This window comes from Nicotiana tomentosiformis, chromosome 8 (genome assembly GCF_000390325.3).
Source record: "Nicotiana tomentosiformis chromosome 8, ASM39032v3, whole genome shotgun sequence".
Classification (NCBI taxonomy): domain Eukaryota; kingdom Viridiplantae; phylum Streptophyta; class Magnoliopsida; order Solanales; family Solanaceae; genus Nicotiana; species Nicotiana tomentosiformis.
This window is the reverse complement of record NC_090819.1, coordinates 142,501,164-142,521,227: the sequence shown is the minus strand read 5'-3', so window position 1 is coordinate 142,521,227 and position 20,064 is coordinate 142,501,164. Positions and strand designations below refer to the sequence as shown.

At 38.4% G+C, this 20,064-nt stretch overlaps 1 protein-coding gene across 1 annotated transcript; it reads right to left on the bottom strand.

Annotated features, from left to right (window-relative positions):
* Positions 1 to 17,789: 17,789 nt before the first annotated feature.
* On the bottom strand, positions 17,790 to 18,131 carry LOC117274665 (uncharacterized). Its single transcript, XM_033653996.2, has one exon. The coding sequence runs from the start codon at positions 18,129 to 18,131 to the stop codon at positions 17,790 to 17,792; it is 342 nt and encodes a 113-aa protein (XP_033509887.2).
* Positions 18,132 to 20,064: the final 1,933 nt, after the last annotated feature.

Below are 20,064 nucleotides of genomic sequence, written 5' to 3'. Positions count from 1 at the left end.
ATGAAATCCCATACTCCGTGTATCCCTAGCCCCTTCTTCACCTTCAATTTGAAGGCTTCAAAGTCGAGGCACTCGTTACTTGGACTTACATCAGTGCTCAAGCATTCGCTTCACATTGTGCTCATTGCCGTCAGTGCGCGCAAAAATTATGTAATTGAGCTTTTAAGCTTATAAAATTACTTGAGCGGATAATATATGACAACACGTTTTATAATTTATACTTTAGATGATAGTGTTTGATTACGTGCACCAATTCATTTGACTTACTAATTGGAATTTCTAAGATTCATATGGCATGGAAAGTGTGGTCTTGACTTTTTATCCAATGATTGTAGGCGTTGATATGAATAGAGATGTCTTGTGATATAAACTGAGGATCCACCAAATTATATAGAGAACCTGGTTCTCTATTAGTTCCCGCAAAACACACACACAACAGTAAGTAAGTAAGTAACACAATGGAGTTTTACGTGAAAAACTCTCAGCTCACGGGATTAAAAACCACGACCTACACTCGTAGGATTTCAACTTCACTACTGAGCAAACTTCAGATTACAAACTCTTGTAACCTAAGAATTAAACTCTAAATACCTCACTTACTTGTAATAACTCTATTACAAGCCCCTTTGTAATAACTCTATTACAAATCATACAACTCGACTAACTCTATCCAAGACACAAACACAAGGTTTATGGTTTTACAAAAGGTTTCCTACACAATGCTTCTAGCTAAGCTAAGTAGAAATTATAAGTAAATCACTTTAACAAAGGTGCAACACAACTAAGGACATATAATGACTCAATGCAGGAAACGTGTCCTTAGTTATGTTGTTCTTTGTTCTTGAAGCCTTGAAGGTCACTTGTAAGATTGCCACGCACTTTAAATAAAGCTTGATGAATTCTGGAATGTGCAAGTGACTTGTTTTTCCGTTGCTTCATGTTAATGTTACCCAAGTGATGTCACTTAGATGATGCAAGCATATTTGGTACAAGGGCATTCCCCATAAAGTGACTGTTGCACTGTTTGCCTTGTTGCGTGTGTTCAGAGGAACAGTTGCAACAACTTTACAGCTATGGGGAGTTGACTGGTACAGTCAGCGAGGGAACTGAAGTCCATCTGTTTCCTCTGTCATTTCTTTGACTCTGAATTGTTTAAACATGTTCCTGACTTGATACTTGTTATTCTTGAGCACTTTGAGGATGTGAAATAGGTTCCCCATCTGGTTCTTATCACTAAGTTTGTTAGATCATCAAAACATAACATGACACATAACCTATCAATTTCCCCCATTTTGATGATGACAAACTTATAATTGAAGTTCCCCCTGAGAACGAGAGTATCATACATATTTCCTGTATTCCCCCTCAACTTGTTCCCCCTCAATTAATTTCCCCCCTTTTGGCATCATAAAAAGATTAGTCACAAGTAATAAGCAAAAAGAAGTCTAGCATGGTTAACTCATGCCACATGTGTGCACACAAACATGACTAAAAGCAGAGCATAAGAGCAAAAGCATGCATAATAAAAAGACGGGACATTCATTAATTTGGACATAAAGAGGGAGAAGAATTAGCAGTACCATTTTTTACATAACGCTCCACAAAATAAAACAACAGAAAAAGTACCATCCGCTAAACACATCAACATAAAGGGACCAATATAGAGGACATACAACTTGAACTGGACACTAGGAAGGAAAACATTTTTTAAGGAGCGCTGGATAGGGGAGGCAGAGATGAAGAGGCAAGGGTTCTAAGGACGATGTCCATTCGAGCATTTGCTGACCCTTTCTCGTTGAGCAGCCTCACCTTCAGGTCCTCAACCTGTTTCCTGAGATCAACATTTTCCTTGGTGAGACGAGCAACCTCTGTGCTTTGTGTACTGCATGAACCTGGTGCCTACTGGGCCTGACTAAGCTGTCCCTCAAGGATTACATTCCATGCCTTCAACCTTATTATCTCTTCGATGGCAACATTCTGAGGCCCCAATCAGTTGGGAGATAGTGGAATTGTTACCAACCCCTCCTTTCTTATCAATGCACTCACATTCTTCTAAGGTGGTCTTGGAGAAAGTTTGCTTGTGAGTACCCACTTTAGCCTTTCCCAAAGGGACTTTGAAGAAGTTAAATACTTTAGTGAGTAGGAACCCGTAAGGCAACCCATGATTACCATCCTTAAAATCTTCCACTTTCTTCATATGTTCTATCGTGAGACCAGACAGGTTTATAGTGGTGAATGCATCAAGTGCTTCCATTAGGAACAAGTCTGCTTTTGATGTAATGGAACGCCTTTCTGCTCGTGGAAGAAAAACTTTGTTCACCATTTTGAGAAACAATTGATACACTTGAAATAGGGCCTTCTTGTGTACCCGTTCCCCGTGCTGTACTGCATCTTCCTTCAGAATAGAACTTCTGAAATTTGGAGAACAGGTCCCCTCAATGGATGATATTCCCTTCGTAGGCACTCCCAAGATAGTTCCCGACACGGCCTCGTCCATCACAAAGCCAACACCATTCACCTTTAAATAGATGTTATTTCCTTCCACTGTGAACATGTCTGTGTAGAAAGTACGCACTTCTTCCTCGTGCACCTTAGGACTCTCATTTGTGAAAAAGTGTTCCACTACTGCTTAGTTGGCGCATCCCAGTCATGTTTAGAATATCAGGGGCAAATGTGTTGCCCCACAGCACCTTTTGTTTTCTCAAGTTTTCTCTTCCTTCATCCTTGGCCACACCCAACCTTGCCTTCTTGGAGGAACCGGGTTCCTCATTGACACCAGCTTTGTTTTTCTAGGTCATTCTTAACTCTGCCTAGATCTTCCTGAAGTTGTCTGTTTCTCTCAAGTTCATCACAAAAAACTAGATTTCACTGATTTTAGCTCATTTTCAAGCCTAAGGTGTGCCTCACTAGCAACTTCCTTGGCCACACCTAGCATTGCCTTCTTGGAGGAACCATGTTCCTCATTGACACCAGATTTTCTTTTCACATACTTTCTTACACTTTTTCCTTTCTCTGCAGATTTCTCAGATACCTTATCACCGGACTTCTCAAACACTTTCTCACTAGACTCTTCCCTAGGTCTTACAACTGCAGGTTTTTTTAGAGGACTTGCGAATTAAGGAACCAGGTTCCTCATCAACCTCTGCATCAACATCAACAACAAGTGCAGGAGGCACTTCCTATTCATTCACCAGCTTATCATCCTTTACTAACTTCCTCTTCTTCTTCTTTTCTTTGTTTTTCTTCAGAACTGATTCAAGGGCCTCCTTTTTTTGTAGCCTAGTAGTAGGCCCTTTAGGAGTGGGCTCTTTGGGAGTTACCCATCTACTCCTAGCATCAATGAAACTAGCAAAAAATATATTGTCATAATATTCCTCATTTTCCTTATTCTCTTCATCAGAAAGAGATCCCATCTCAGGAACAACGATGGTCAAAGGCGCAGGATCAAAATAAGGGGAGGGAGCGGGATCAGTACTGACCTGGGTTCTTTTGAAGAACAAGGGGTTTCATCTCAAGTAGGAGCAGAGGGCTCCTCTTGGGCTAAGGGATCATATCCCTCACATGGTTCCCCCGTAGTACTTTCAGGTGCCAGATTTTCAAGAGGCATTAATTCCCTACCCTCTACTTGTAGACTATCACCTTCCCCTTGGTAGCCAATGGTTTCAGTAGCACATTCATAACCACCAACTAAACTTTCCTTAGCAGCTATTAGCAACATATTCTCTATGGCCTCTTGTTCATTTAACCCCAAAGTATATTCAGAAGACACAGGAGGAATATTACCTATAGGGTCGACAACATTCAAATCAAGGCTATGGGTAATCGGTGCTGATTCTTCACCACTATGTACCACACTCTGTTGTGCCTTAGATCTCTCTTCAACTTGCAGATTGGAGACTTCCTGGTTTTCTTCTTCCTCTATTGTTTCTCCCTCGGCCATGTTTTCCGGTGAGGAAGAAGGAGAGGTCGCAGCCACAAACCTTGTTAGGTTCGGAGTTTTGTGACTCCGATGAGAACCTGAACTTAAATGGGTTGGAGAAGAAGTAGTGGGTGGTTGGTAATCTTGTGTAGGGTTTGGACGAGGTGGTATAGGGGATGTAGACTCTATCGCATGTGCTTCTTGAGATGAAGACACGGTGGGAACCACTAGTGACGTCCAAATCCACTACTAAAAACTAAATGGACACGGTCGCATATAATATAATTTACCCAACTATGAGTCGGGGTCGAATCCCACAGAGAATAATATATAGGCGATTAGGAATATAAGAGAATTATCACTTATTATGCAATGCCAAACACTTAGAATGGTTGTTGAGAAAATATTATAGCTAAATGCGAAAATGTAAACTAATCTAGAAAGCAAGTAAAATGATCAAATGACTATAAGAATAGATATATTGGGAATTACACTCAAGTAACGATCCAATGTATTTTACGATTTTACAAATATGAGCGAGGTTATGTCAATTAGCCTTGGGTAATAATTCTAGATTAGCTTCTTCCGAAGACTAAAAAGACTTCCTAATTGAATTATCCCTAAAACAATTAAGAGATTAAGCACACCCGAATATGGCTACAAGTAGTTCAATCCTATCCCTAGGTAGAATATATAAAGTGAGGGTTAAAGCCTCAAGTTCTTGTTAATTAATCTTTTCCAACTTTAATTATCTTTCCTAAAATTAATTTGAAGTTAATGGGCGAGTCCTAGGGTTAGCTAATCCCTTTGGCAACATTAAAGAACAAGAATAATTAAAGAAATAATAACTCACTTTAATATAACTAAAAATCGTTCAATACATAAGCACAATAAGATATTTAATCCACACTTTAAACATGAATATTTCCATAAACAAACTTCAAGTGTTGGAAAAAATATTACACACTTAAATATTCAATACAAAGCAAGGAAATGAAAAAATGAGCATAAATGAGTAAGAAATTCTCAACCAAAAGCTTCAAAATCTTCAAGCCCCAAGTGTGTGTGCAAGAACCTTAGCTCCAAAACATGTCTTCTCTAGTCTAAGAGACTGAAAAATAAGCCAAAGATCCCTTACAAATGAGATAGGTCGTGTATTAAATGGTTTGGGGTCAAAATCGTGAAATTTCAGAACTGCCTAGATTTCTGCCCAGATTTGTGAATCGCGATTGCGAAAAGAGGCTTGCGATCACAAAGAGTAATGCTGTAAAGCATTGCGATCGCAAAGAGTAATGCTGTAAAACATTGCGATCGCAGACTACATCACGCGTTTGCGTAGATCATTTCAGAGCAGTTAACCAGCTTCTTCATCGCGTTCGCAGAACTAGCCATGCGTTCGCGGTGTATTGTTTCCTGGCCTTCTGCGATCGCGTGTCACTGTTTGTGATCGCGATGAGCATTATCTGGTAGCAGTCATTTTTCCTTAATTTTGCACATTTTGACTTGGTTTCTTCCTTATCTTATCTAAATCACTTGATACCTGAAATATGCCAATAAACCTCAATAAATGCTTTAGTTTCTCAACAAAATCATACAAAAGCCTAAGTATCAAGAAGAGATAAGTGGGTAAAATACCAACTTATCAAACCCCCAAACTTAAACTATTGCTTGTCCTCAAGCAATTCAAAAACTAAGAACATCCTTCAATAAAATCATCATTTAAGCTCAATGGCACACCAAACATCATTTCAAGTCAAAAAAGTTCAAATTAAACACAATCTAGTGACTATGGTTGGTACTAATAATTAGGCTCAAGCATATGGATCTTAACCAAATAACTCCCTCATTTAGAAGCAACTTCAAGAAATGCAAAGGAATTTCAAACTGATCAAGTGACAACAAAAAGCCTCAAGAAGTGACTCAAAAGCACTAGTCTACTACATATGCTCAATTTACTCATTTCGGGATGCATCAATGTCACCAATCCATCCTAATTCATGTGCCCTCACAAGACAGAAAAGTCCTAAAATTACCATATTTACAATAACAACACAAGGGATAAATGTACAAAGACACTCACTCTCAACAAAGAATTTCAAGTGTTACAAAATATCATGCCATAAGCTTGCCCTTATTTTAATTCGCCGCCTATTCAAGAACATTTGGTTGGAGATCCCATAAGGACGTTTTAAGCTTGTAATGTAGGTTTAGAGAAGGATCGGATAAGCATTTGAGATACAAGTGACTACACCCTCCTTGAATACTACTCACATTTGTCTTTCGTTTTGCACTTTGCTTCTTTTTAAACCACATAGCCCTTATTGGCATCTAGTTACCAATATAGAACCACCTTACAGTATCTCTCTAATTTTTTCAAGACTCCATATTTATATATATACATATTTTATTTTATTTTTCTTTTGGAGCTTGAGTAACTTTATATGAACAACTTTGAGGTATATGTTTCTACCCTCAATGTACAACCTTACCAATTTCTAACTTGACACCAACACCCCCAACTTAGGATTTTAGCCTCATTCTCAATATTCAAGGAGGGACGGATTCACAAAAGGGTAAAGGTTTGTAATGAGGTGGCCAAAGAAAAGGTTAAAGGCTCAAATAGGGTAAACTAGTGATAATATTTATGCAATGGTAGGCTTGAAAGGCTAAAGAGGCTTTTTTTTAAAGATTACAAAGAATGCTTAAGGTCATCCCTTCAATCAAACATAATTAACATTAGCATTGAATGACCAACCGAGTAACTTCTAGATGATAGAAGTAAACACAAGAATTATTTATAACAAAAACTAACACACATGGCACATGAACTAATGAAGACAGATCCATTTCATTTCTTAACAAGAGCATTTAGAGCAATATCATGCCAACTAGTGGGCAAAGAGTCACCAAATGAGCCAAAACGTTATCACAAAAATTATTCTTCCCCATGCAACTTACTTTTTCAATTTAAAACCAAAAATCGGAGGTGTATTCTTAATTCACATTTCACATACAAGAGACTAATTTTATTAGTACCAAATAATCCAAAAGTCTCCAAAAAACTAAACAAGACTAATCTCTTAAGAAAGTTGTCACACCATCCATCATAGGAAAAAGTCACCCGGTTCAATACAAATTAATTCCTTGGAAAAGAACCGTGGTATAAAGAAAAACCAAAGAGTTTCATTAATACTACTATGAACAATAAAAACAAACAAGAAAATGCTAATGCTAACATGCTAGAATTAAACTACAAAATATTACTAATAAACTACAAATGTCAACCAATCTACACGAGTTCACAAAACTGATCATGCTCCACATACATCCATCATATATGAGCCACCTCCAACATAAAGTGTTGCATTGTCCCTAATACAACTAAACAAAACAAGCTAAAATGAAAGAGGTGCTCCCTAAATGGTATCACTCCAAGCTGGAGGTACTGGGAACTGAGAGCTCCAAGTCATCCTCGTCGCCGTCCTCTGATCCATAAAACCTCCTCAAGGTGTTCATCATCTTTGTCAAAAACTTGCTTTTCTTCTTTTCATGTTTTTTTTGCTTTCGCTACCTCCGCTCAATCTTACCCAATTTGGCTTTAATGGCTTGTTGCTCCTTAGCAAGATCTGACAAAGTTTGACCCTTTCCTTGGACAGCTGGACCTGCAGATGTGCTATCTCTAGACGGTCCAGAAGGGAGACCAGCTATAAGCTGGCATACCCGCGTCTCCATGCCATAGACCTGGTGAGAGATACACCTAAGTGTGGGAGGTCCCTGATCACGTGGTATAATAGCAGTACAAGGCTCTGTGGCATCTGTGGCAGAATCGGGTATCTCAGTGATGGTGTCAGGATACTGGCCAAATGAGGGAGATGTTACATCAATCTTTCTTTTCTTCTGTGCATTCCCTGCTCCCTTTCTCAGCAATGGATGAATGAGCTTCTCTGGGTTCTTTTCCTTCTCTATAGGCCTCTTCTCCACCCCGGCCTCATAGCATAAATGAGTGATCAGGGATGGAAGAATAAACTCTTAGTCCTCTCTGCAATAACCTCTGCTATCTCATATATAATAAGTTGTCCCACATTCACTATTGTGCCCTCTGTGATTGCGCAAATCACCCTTGCCTTCTCAAGTCTCACATCGGTCTCATTACGTGAAGGCATGACTCGAGCACAGATAATAGAGATCCAAGTTTTGGCCTCGGCGGTGAATTAAGAAGACTCAATCCTTGAGTGATTTCTTATCCAGTTCGGCATCTTTCCACCGTGCAAATGGTCTATAAACCGTTGTGTTCCCATGTCTTTAGCTCTATCCCTGTGTACCTGGTTGTCAGCATTGGGAAGATTGTAATGTGCATTTATCAGCTCTGGATCAAAGCAGACTTGTTTTCCCCTGACAGTAACAACCAAATCATTCTTGAAGTCGGTCTCTACAACATTTGCATAAAATTCTCTTATCACTTCATGATTGGATGTTCTTGGATCTTCCGCAAAGCAAATCCATCCACTCGATATTAATCTTTCATGGAAATCAGGCCATCGACCCTCAAGGTCGGTCAAGAGAATTCCTCTTTCTATAATCATACTTATACACAGTTGTTTGTCGTAGCGGTGGGAATATCTTAATGATGAGAATATGTCCCGATCAAAGTACTCCTCTTCGGCAACTTGTTCGACATATTATTGAACATTTTCATTTGGTGTCGAATCCATTTTAGAGCTCAAAGTACCTACAAAAGGAGTAAACATATTAAATACATGTATGGATACTTAAAGCATTGTATTAGGATGTATTTAGGCCAAAGAAAGATATCAAAAGGCCTTAGGATCAAAAATGGCGAAGCTACTATTTTGCTACCTTGGCTTCAATGAATCGCGATCGCGGAACTAGGCACGCGATCGCGAAGAACAATTATGTTTCCAACTATAATAAAGCTACGCGATCGTAGAAGGATATACGCGATCACGATGTGCAACTTTGGTTCTCAGCAGAATTAGACCTACGCGATCGTGGAATGGGCATCGCGATCACGAGGGTCTTCTTCCTCGCCCAGTAAAAGTTTGTTTGGGCATCCCATCAAACAGGTTGTGTTCACCAATTTTGTGTTCATTTTTTCAGTCAGTTGAGCACACATTTCACCCAAAAATCTTTCACAATAAAACCCGCACACTAAACCAACCTCACCCAGCAAGCAAGAACACGTACAACACACAAGATTTCTATTTTAAAATTTTAACTCAAGCCCTAAAATCTCAAGAGTTTCTGCCATTTATCATCTCACACTAAGTAGAGGAGCATAAGAAACAAAAAGAAATCCAAGAGATAGGAGAGAAATGCACATACCTTGAGAGTGATGGGTGAACATTTTGCAATGGAATTGAAGCAAGAGGAGGATTGGAGATGGTTTCCAGGGGTTAGGGGAGTATGAGAAAGTCGTTTCTTTGTTTTGAGGCAAAGTGGGCGTTCCTTGTTATTTCCAGTGCTTTAAGGTTTTGAACTTACCTATTAAACGCGATCGCGTGGATAAACCTGCGTTCGTGTAGAACTAATTTTCCAAAAAGATGCGATCGCGTTTCTCTTTCTACGATCACATAAGGATAGAAAAATTTTGCTTTTCGCGCATGCAGAGAATTTTATGCGATCGCAGAGTGCAACAGTTTTCTGCAGTTTTCATCAGCTACTGCTTTTGGCTGCCCTGTCACCCCGACCTACTCATATCAACTCCAAAAAATGTAAAACTTGGCATATTAGTCAAAAATAATATACTAAGCCATTCTAAAATAGAAAATTTCAAAAATGACCAACAAATTTGAAAACAATAGGTTGCCTCCCACCAAGCGCCACAATTAACGTCGTGGAACGACGAGTCAACTTTACCACTTTTCTCGCCACTTGGACAATATGAACTGGGCACCTAACTTGGAATAAAGCTTGTGACCACGAGCAACGGGGGTGGTAAGTAAATGATCAAGCCAAACTTTAATTTCTTCATTTTGCGTTTCTTGGCTTTCATGTGAGAAATGTCATTCTGCCTTTTTGAATATGCAAATTGCAAAATGTATGGCTCTTGATTTTCTTCTTTTCACTTCCATATGGATTCTCACGGCTCAATTCTCATATCACCATGCAATTCCAAGTTTGAAAAATTCTTGGAATGCAACCTCAAGCCTTCCAATTGCAAATCTTCCCGAATTTTGACATTCTCTTTTTCCCCCGAACTAGAGTCAATCTCAACCATATTTGTATTTGGACCGGTTGACTCTAATTCCATATTTTTCGTGGCATCACTAATACTCATGGAGTCGGTTGGCGGATGTTCAATACTTGATTCCTCAAAAATGGCCTCCAACATGAGCATCATCCTCTCATTTTGAGCATTTGAGAGTTCTTCTTGGTTTTGATTAAGTACCAAGGAAGGATTTTCGGCTTCCACATCTAAGGAAGGTTCTTGGCTATCATTCACCTCCGAGTCTTTTTGGACCTCTAAAGCTTCAAGCATTTCTACCATTTTTAAGTTCAACCTTTCAAGCACCAAATCATTTTGGAGACTATTTTCCAAAAGCTCCTCCAAGGTATTTTGCTCTTTGTTTCCTCTTTCAAGTAGGCATTCTAACATGAACTTAAACTCTCCATTTTGACCATGCTCAATTTCTTCCACTTCCATATCCCTATAATTTTTATCACAAAAAGTAGAATCATCATAGCTGGGGCTTGGGGAAGGGAAGGACAAATAAGCACAATTATTCCAATGACCGTTTTGATGACCACACTTATAACACATACTCCACTCATGGGTTTGCGATTGTTCGCACAATCTGCCCCCGGGAGAATTTAAACATTTTTGCCACGAGTGTGGTCCTCCACAATAAGGACAAGGGTCATCAAAGTATGAACAAATACCATCCGACCAATTTTCATTATGTGATGCCATTTTTGAAAATAAACAAGAAAATAAATAAGAAAAATAAATAAAGATAAGAAAATAATTACACAAATATTCACAAGTTTGGACCAAAGCACTTACGCTTACTTCTCAAACAACCTAAATACGCCAAATTATTCCCCGGCAACGACGCCAAATTTGATGACGTCCAAATCCACTACTAAAAAGTAAATGGACACGGTGGCATACAATATAATTTACCCAACTATGAGTCGGGGTCGAATCCCACAGAGAAAAATATATAGGCGATTAGGAATGTAAGAGAATTATTACTTATTATGCAATGCCAAACACTTAGAATGGTTGTTGAGAAAATATTATAGCTAAATGCGAAAATGTAAACTAACCTAGAAAGCAAGTAAAATGATCAATGACTAAAAGAATATATACATTGGTAATTACACTTAAGTAAAGATCCAATGTATTTCACGATTTTACAAATATGAGCGAGTTTATGTTAATTAGCCTTGGGTAATAATTCTAGATTAGCCTCTTCCGAAGACTAAAAAGACTTCCTAATTGAATTATCCCTAAAACAATTAAGAGATTAAGCACACCCGAATATGGCTACAAGTAGTTCAATCCTATCCCTAGGTAGAATCTATAAAGTGAGGGTTAAAGCCTCAAGTTCTTGTTAATTAATCTTTTCCAACTTTAATTATCTTTCCTAAAATTAATTTGAAGTTAATGGGCGAGTCCTAGGGTTAGCTAATCCCTTTGGCAACATTAAAGAACAAGAATAATTAAAGAAATAATAACTCACTTTAATATAACTAAAAATCGTTCAATACATAAGCACAATAAGATATTTAATCCACACTTTAAACATGAATATTTCCATAAACAAAATTCAAGTGTTGGAAAAAATACTACACACTTTGATATACAATACAATGCAAGAAAATGAAGAAATGAGCATAAATGAGTAAGAAATTCTCAATCAAAAGCTTCAAATCTTCAAGCCCCAAGTGTGTGTGCAAGAGCCCTAGCTCCAAAACTTGTCTTCTCTAGTCTAAGAGACTGAAAAATAAGCCAAAATTCCCTTACAAATGAGCTAGGTCGTGTATTAAATGGTTTGGGGTCAAAATTGTGAAATTCCAGAACTGTCTAGATTTGTGAATCGTGATCGCGAAAAGAGGCTTGCGATCGCGAAGAGTAATGTTGTAAAGTATTGCGATCGCAGACTACATCACGCATTCGCGTAGAGCATTTCAGAGAAGTTAACCAGCTTCTTCATCGCATTCACAGAACTAGCCATGCGTTCGCGGTGTATTGTTTCCTGGCCTTCTGCGATCGCGTGTCACTGTTTGCGATCGCGAAGAGCACTATCTGGCAGCAGTCATTTTTCCTTAATTTTGCACATTTTGACTTGGTTTCTTCCGTATCTTATCTAAATCACTTGATACCTGAAATATGCCAATAAACCTCAATAAATGCCGTAGCTTCTCAACAAAATTATACAAAAGCCTAAGTATCAATAAGTGATAAGTGGATAAAATACCAACTTATCAACCACACTGGGAACAGTTGAGGCTTCTAGATTCTCAGACATGGTGGATATTTGCTGTGAGAATTAAAGAAAAAAAAGGGTATTTGGTTTTTGAGAGAAAAAGGGAATTTTTGGAGCGTTTGGGTTTATTTAAGGAGGGTGAGGGACCGGTTAGGAATGGGTATTGATTTTCTAGGTAGACGGGTCATTTAATAATAGGTAAGACATTTGGGTTCTAAAGAGGGGAGAAACAGAAACTTACATTTTAATGACATGGCACTTTCTCAACCGTTAAGAAGTTGTGCATGAGAGTACAAAGGAATTACTAACCTGTGTCAAGGGAACCAGGTTCCCTGACAGATTTTGTAAATGTGAGCCACATCCTTTTACTAAAAAGCAATACCATTAGCTTCTCTTTTGCTCTGCAATTGCCATGCGTACCTATAACGGTATAGAAATGAGCTAGACCTTGTGAGAAAACACTTTTAACTGTTTTACCTGTTCATGTCTTTCATAGCCAATCCTTGAGGGACCAGGTGCTCAGCTTGATTTCATCAACCCTAGTGCCAATCAACTCTTTTCAAAGTTCTCTCTGCTTAGTGCTTTGGTGAATATATCTGCAATTTGATCTTCCGTGCTGCAAAACTTCATACAGATAAGTCCTTTTTCAACATTGTCTTTGAGAAAATGATGTCTCACATCAATGTGCTTAGTTCTCTTATGCTGAACAGGGTTCTTTTCCATGTTGAGAGCACTGGTGTTATCACACAGTAATGGCACACAATCAGAGAATACACCAAATTCCTCCAACTTCTTCTTGATCCATAGCAATTGAGCACGGCAAGAGGCAGCTGCCACATACTCAGCTTCTGCAGTTGAAAGAGACACGGAGTTTTGCTTCCTTGTAACCCATGAAATCAGACACAATCCCAAAAAATGTGCCACGCCAGAAGTTCTTTTTCTATCCACCAAATAACCAACATAATCATCGTCAGCATACCCGATCAAGTCGAAATTGTATCCTGAGAGATAGTAGAGAACCAGGTCCTGCATTCCTTTGAGATACCTTACTCTTGGTAGCCTTCAAATGAGATTCCTTTAGATTATATTGAAACCTAGCACATAATCCCTCACTGAATACGATGTCTGGTCTGCTTGCTATGAGATACAAGAGTGAACCAATGATACCTCTGTACATGGTTTCGTTCACAGGAGAACCAGGTTCATCCATGTCCAGACGAGTGGTAGTGGCAATAGGAGTATCAATGATCTTTGAACTTTCCATATCAAATCTCTTCAGAAGCTCTTTAATGTACTTCTGCTGACTTATCATTGTGCCCTTTGAAGTTTTCTTAACTTGCAGACCTAAGAACAAATTCAATTCCCACATCATGCTCATCTCGAACGCACTTAACATGAGCTTTTCAAACTCTTCACACAAAGAATCATTTGTTGCACCAAAGATGATGTCGTCAACATAGACTTGTACAATGAGCAGGCTCCTCCCCCGTTTCTTCATAAATAAGGTGTTGTCGATTCTTTCTCTTGTAAAGCGATTTTCAAGAAGAAATTTGTACAACCTTTCATACCATGAACGAGGAGCCTGCTTCAGCCCATATAAAGCCTTGTCAAGTTTGAATACATGCTCAGGATGCTCATGATATTCAAAACCAGGTGGTTGTTTGACAAAGACTTCTTCTTTTAGATATCCATTCAGAAATGCACTTTTGACATCCATTTGGAACAACTTGAATTCCATATGAGATGCAAAGGCAAAGAGGATTCTGATGGCTTCCATTAGAGCAACTGGAGCAAAAGTTTCATCATAGTCGATCTTTTCTTCTTGATTGTAGCCTTGAACTACTAACCTTGTCTTGTTCCTTGTTGTGTTACCAAACTCATCAAGTTTATTTTGAACACCCACCTAGTTCCTATAATAGTTTTGTCAAAGGGTCGAAGAACCAGGTGTCATACGCTATTCCTCTCAAATTGATGGAGTTCATCTTGCATAGCAGTGATCCAGTCAGCATCTTTCAATGCTTCCTTGATATTTTTGGGCTAAATTTGAGACAGAAAGGCTGAGAAAGCAAGTGAGTTTCTTGATTTTGATCTAGTTTAAATCCATGAGTGAGGAGGAGTGATCACGTTTTGAAGAAGGTGTGAACTTTTGTGCTTCCAGTTAGACACCTGAATCTCATTGTAAGAGGATCAAAGTTCTTCTGATCGTGATCCATTGTTAACATGAGTCCCGCTTCTCAGCTCAGCATTTGGGGTTCCTTGCATAGCATCAACAACTCTGTTCTCTGCTTCAGTTATTGTGATTGAGGGACCAGGTTCTCTACATCAGCTGGAGATTCAGCTGCACCATTTTCATTTGATTCCTTGACCTGACTCATTATGTCAACCTTTCCATTTTCCATATAACATTTGATAGCTCTCCATCTTGATCAACCTTATCGTGTGAATCTTTTTCAATTAGGTGGTGTGATTCGTCAAAGATCACGTGTATGCTTTCCTCAACACATTGAGTTCTTTTGTTGTACACCTTGTAAGCTTTTCTTTGTGACGAATAGCCAAGAAAGATTGCTTCATCACTTCTGGCATCAAATTTTTCCAGTGCTACCTTACCATTGTTGAGGACAAAACAATTGCATCCAAATATCCTTAAATGTGTTAGCTTGGGTTTTCTCCCGTTCAACAATTCATACGGGGTTTTGTTCAGGAGGGACTTGATCATGCACTTGTTCACCAAGTAGCATGCAGTCTTAACTGCCTCTGCCCAGAAACCTTTTGCAACACCACTGTCAATTAGCCTTGTCCTAGCCATGTCTTCAAGAGTCTTATTTTTCCTCTCCACAACCCCATTTTGTTGGGGTGTTCTTGGAGCTGAAAAATTATGACTTATACCATTTTCAGCATAGAATTCATCGAATTTTGCATTGTCGAACTCTGTGCCATGATCAGATCTTATACTCACATCATTATGGCTCATATTTACTTTAATCTTCTTCATAAAAGCAGCAAACACTGGAAAAGTATCGTCCTCGATTCTAAGGAACAAGGTCCAGGTAAATCTGGAGTAGTCATCCATTATGACGAAAATGTACTTCTTTCCTCCTCTACTTGGCACTCTCATAGGTCCACATAGATCTATATGGAGGAGAACAAGTGGCCTTGAGGTGATTACTTTCTTTTTGGGTTTGAAAGAGGACCTGATTTGCTTTCCTGTTACACATGCATCACACACCTTGTGATCTTTAAAGCTTGACTTAGGCAGCTTACGAACCAGGTCCTTCTTGACCAATTTTTTCAGAAATGTAAAACTTGCATGTCCCAATCTTCTGTACAATAATTCAACATCATCATCCACAACACTCAAACGTGTAAGATCCCCATTGTGCAAAGACTCAAAATCAACAACATAAATGTTCTTGTATCGTTTTGCTATCAGGACCACTTCACCAGTCACGAGGTTTGTGACTGTGCAGATTTTTGACACAAATTCCACCTTGTTTTCCTTTGTCGTAGATTTGAGAAACACTCAGTAGGCTGTACTTCAAGCTGTTCACATAATACACATTTTCGACTGAGTGAGTGAGAGACTTCCCAATTCTTCCTACTCCCAGAATGTATCCCTTTTTGCCATTGACAAAGGACACACTCCCTCCTTGCAAGGCTTTGAGTGAAAGAAAATCATTACTGTTTCCAGTCATATGCTTAGAACAGCCACTATCTATATACCATCTTTGGCTGCTTCATTTCACTGCTCCCTACACAAGGAAATCAAGGATTAGACTTAGGAACCCAAACAAGTTTGGGTCCCTTGTAGTGAGTAAAAAGGTGAATCAAGGTTCTTTTTTTCCAAGCAGGCATCACACATTTTTTATATAAGGGACCAGGTTCTTTATTAGTAATTACTTTTTCAGCAAAAACTTTGTTTTCCTATTGGGACTGAAATCTAGATTTACAAGTTTCTTTAAAATGACAGTGTTATCACAGTGAGTGCAAAGCAAGTTATCAGGGATAGTAACGTACTTGCTATGAGGGTTATAATGAGTCTTTGCCCTTTGGAACCCGATTCCCTGCCTGTTTCCCCCATTGTTCTTATACATAGCAGTGATTGCATTAGAGGACCGGGTCCACTTAAAAGAATTTTCTAGGTCGTTCTTAACTCGGCCTAGATCTTCCTGAAGTTGTCTGTTTCTCTCAAGTTCAGCGCACATACTACATTTCACTTATTTTAGCTCATTTTCAAGCCTAAGGTATGCCTCACTTGCAATTTTCTTTCCCTTTTGAGTAATCTCATGCCTACCTTTCCTTTTTAGTTCCTCAATTGTTTCCTTTAGGTCCACAACTATTACTAATAAGTCATATCTCTCATGCTCTATGTTTGCAATCTTTTCAGTTAAAGAATCTTTTCCCTTTTTAGGCCCTCAATGGCTCTTTTAGATCGACCGCAACAACCATTAGATCATCTCTCTTATGTTATACTTCTCTTAGTTTCACAGTTAGCATATTCTTATCATTAATGAGATTGTGATATGTATCAATTAGAACATTAGCCAATGATATAAGCTTCGTTTGAGAATATGACTTCAAATTTCTTTGAACGTCCAGAAAGTTTACCTCATCGTCATCATCATCTTCCTCATCAGATTTTGCCATCATGACAAAAATAGATTTATACTCAGTTGCTTCACTTTCGACGGCCATCATTGAAGTATCACCTTGTTCATCATCTCCTTCAGATTCACTAGATGAATCTCCCAATGCAGCAAAAGCTTATTTCACAACATTATCAGCTCCTTATTTTCTTTGGAATCTTCTATCAGGAACCGGGTTCCTCTTTGATGCCTTATCAATGTTGTGCACGTACTGATCTTGCTTGTACAGGGGACAATCTGTGATGAAGTGTCCTGGATTTCCACGTTTATGATACAAGTCATAGCCTTTTTGTCTGCTAGAGTTACCTCTTTTTGGAATGCCTCCATTTCTGGGCAGCATCTTCTGGAATCTTTTTGTTAGATAGGCCATGTCAGCATCTTTGCCATTTGAGTCATTGTTGTCGGCCTTGAGGACCAGGTTCTTCTCCTTCTTGGGTTATCTTCTTTCATGGTCCTTTTTCTTCAGTTCATATATCTTCAAATTTCCAATGAGTTCATAAATGGTCAACTTTTGTAAATCCTTTGCCTCTGTGATAGCATTGACCTTTCTTTCCCAGGAACCAGGTAGTACACTAAGTATTTTCCTGACAAGTTTGTTCCTTGGAATGATTTATCTCAGAGAGAGAAGCTCATTGATGATGGAGGTGAATCGAGTGTGCATGTTCTGAATGGACTCATCATCCTTCATCCTGAAGAGTTCGTACTCAGTGGTGAGCATGTCGATTTTCGACTGCTTGACTTGAGTTATTCTTTGTGTGCCATTTGCAGAGCTTCCTAGATCTCCTTGGCATATTGACAGGCAGAGATCCTATTGTATTCATCTGGTCCAATACAACAGACGAGGATCTTTTTTGCTCGAAAGATTTTCTCTATAGCTTTGCGTTCAACATCGTTGTAATCCTTCCTTGTCTTGGTAACTGTCACTGCTGGTTTGCCAATGGTCTTCATAGGAACAAAGGTTCCATCGCAGATAACATCCAAGAGCTCAGAATCTTCAGCCATGATAAAATCATGCATCCTTGTCTTACACCATCCGTAGTATTGTCCATTGAACCTCGGTGGTCTGTATGTATATTGACCTTCTTCAAAGTTTGGTAGAGCAGCCATGAGGATCATTTCTAGGTGCTAGCCTGATAGAAAGAACCTGTTCTGATACCAATTGATAGAAACTAAAGGTCCACCAAACTATATAGAGAACATGGTTCTCTATTAGTTCCCACAAAATACATACACACACACGCAGCAGTAAGTAAATAGCACAATGGAGTTTTACGTGGAAAACTCTCAGCTCACGGGATTAAAAACCAGGACCTTCACTCGTAGGATTTCAACTTCACTACTGAGCAAACTTTAAATTACAAACTCTTGTAACCTAAGAATTAAACTCTTAATCCCTCACTCACTTGTAATAACTTTATTACAAACTCATTTGTAATAACTCTATTACAAAGCTTACAACTCGACTAACTCTAGCCAAGATACAAACACAAGGTTTATGGTTTTACAAAAGATTTCATATACAATGCTTCTAACTAAGCTAAGTAGGAATTATAAGTAAATCAGTTTAATAAAGGTGCAACACAACTACGGATATATAATGACTTAATGCAGGAAACTGGTCCTTCGTTATATTGTTCTCTGTTCTTGAATCCTTGAAGGTCACTTGCAAGATTGCCACACACTCGAGAGAAAGCTTGATGAATTCTGGAATGTGCAAGTGACTTGTTTTTCCTTTGCTTCATGTTAATGTTACCCAAGTAATGTCACTTGGATGGTGCAAGCATATTTGGTACAAGGGCATTCCCTATAAAGTGAATGTTGCATTGTTGTCATACCTCCTTTTTACCGAAGGATAGGGAGTCTTTCTAATTAAAGTGACATTGTTCGAAATGGGATTACTTATTTAATTCTGAGCCGCCACTTGGAATATTTATGGTGTCCCAAGTCACCGATTTATTTTAAAATCCCAAATCGAGGAAAATGACTCTTATTTGTGGTCTGCGAATACAGAAGACCGGATAAGGAATTCTGTTAATTCGGGAGAAGGTGTGAGCACTCCCGAGTTCCGTGGTTTTAGCACGGTCGCTCGGCTATTAATAATTCGCTTAATTATCTGTTTTATTACGTGTTTAAAACCTATTGTGCATTTTTAACTTTCTAATCGCTTTTAATAGAATTTTAATTGCTTTTAGGATTTATGGAATTATTTTTTTGAACAAGTTACGATGTCGTACACTTGTCCTTTTGGTACACATTGCAAACCGCACAACGTAAAATGTGCCCGCGATTTTCAACATGTTTATTATTATTATTATTATTTGAATTTATGGTCGAGTTACGTAAAATGCACACTCGAATTGGGGAATTATGTATCATGACTATGCCACGGGAACTGTACCCATAGTCACGATGATTTATTAATCGCGCCTAAAGCAAGCTACGAATATTTATAAGTCGATTTTGAGATTATTGCAAGGTCATAAGATATGGATGTGGAGTTATTGGAGGTAAAAACAATTTAGCTATTTGGAGTATTGGCAAGTTATCCACCTTTAGAAATATTTGCAACTATTCCATCTTTTGAGTTATTTTAATATCTACTAATTTGTGCCATATAGCCTAGCTTTATTAAATAAAAATTGGTCCAATGACCCAATAATTCGAAGGAGTAGAAATATGAAGGCTCATTTGTCTAAGTTCCAGATTTACGCATTGTCCATACTAATCGGTAAGTATAGAGTTTAACCATATAAAATCCTAATCAATTCAAAATTAAGCATGTAATCAATGATATCAAACAATACACAATTTATATGAAATTTTACCAATAAAACACCCATCATAGCACGATTAATACTTAGCTTAAAGGAATCAAAACAAAGACTCTATATTCTTATAGATCAAGGGAATCAAAACAGCAAACAAATTCAGAAGAATAGAAGCAATAAGATGACATTCAAAATTAATGAAGTAGCAATATGGGAAGATGGGACCTTCATTGCTTAAAATTTTCCAACGGGTACGGTGCAAAATAATCTCCAAAGGAAAA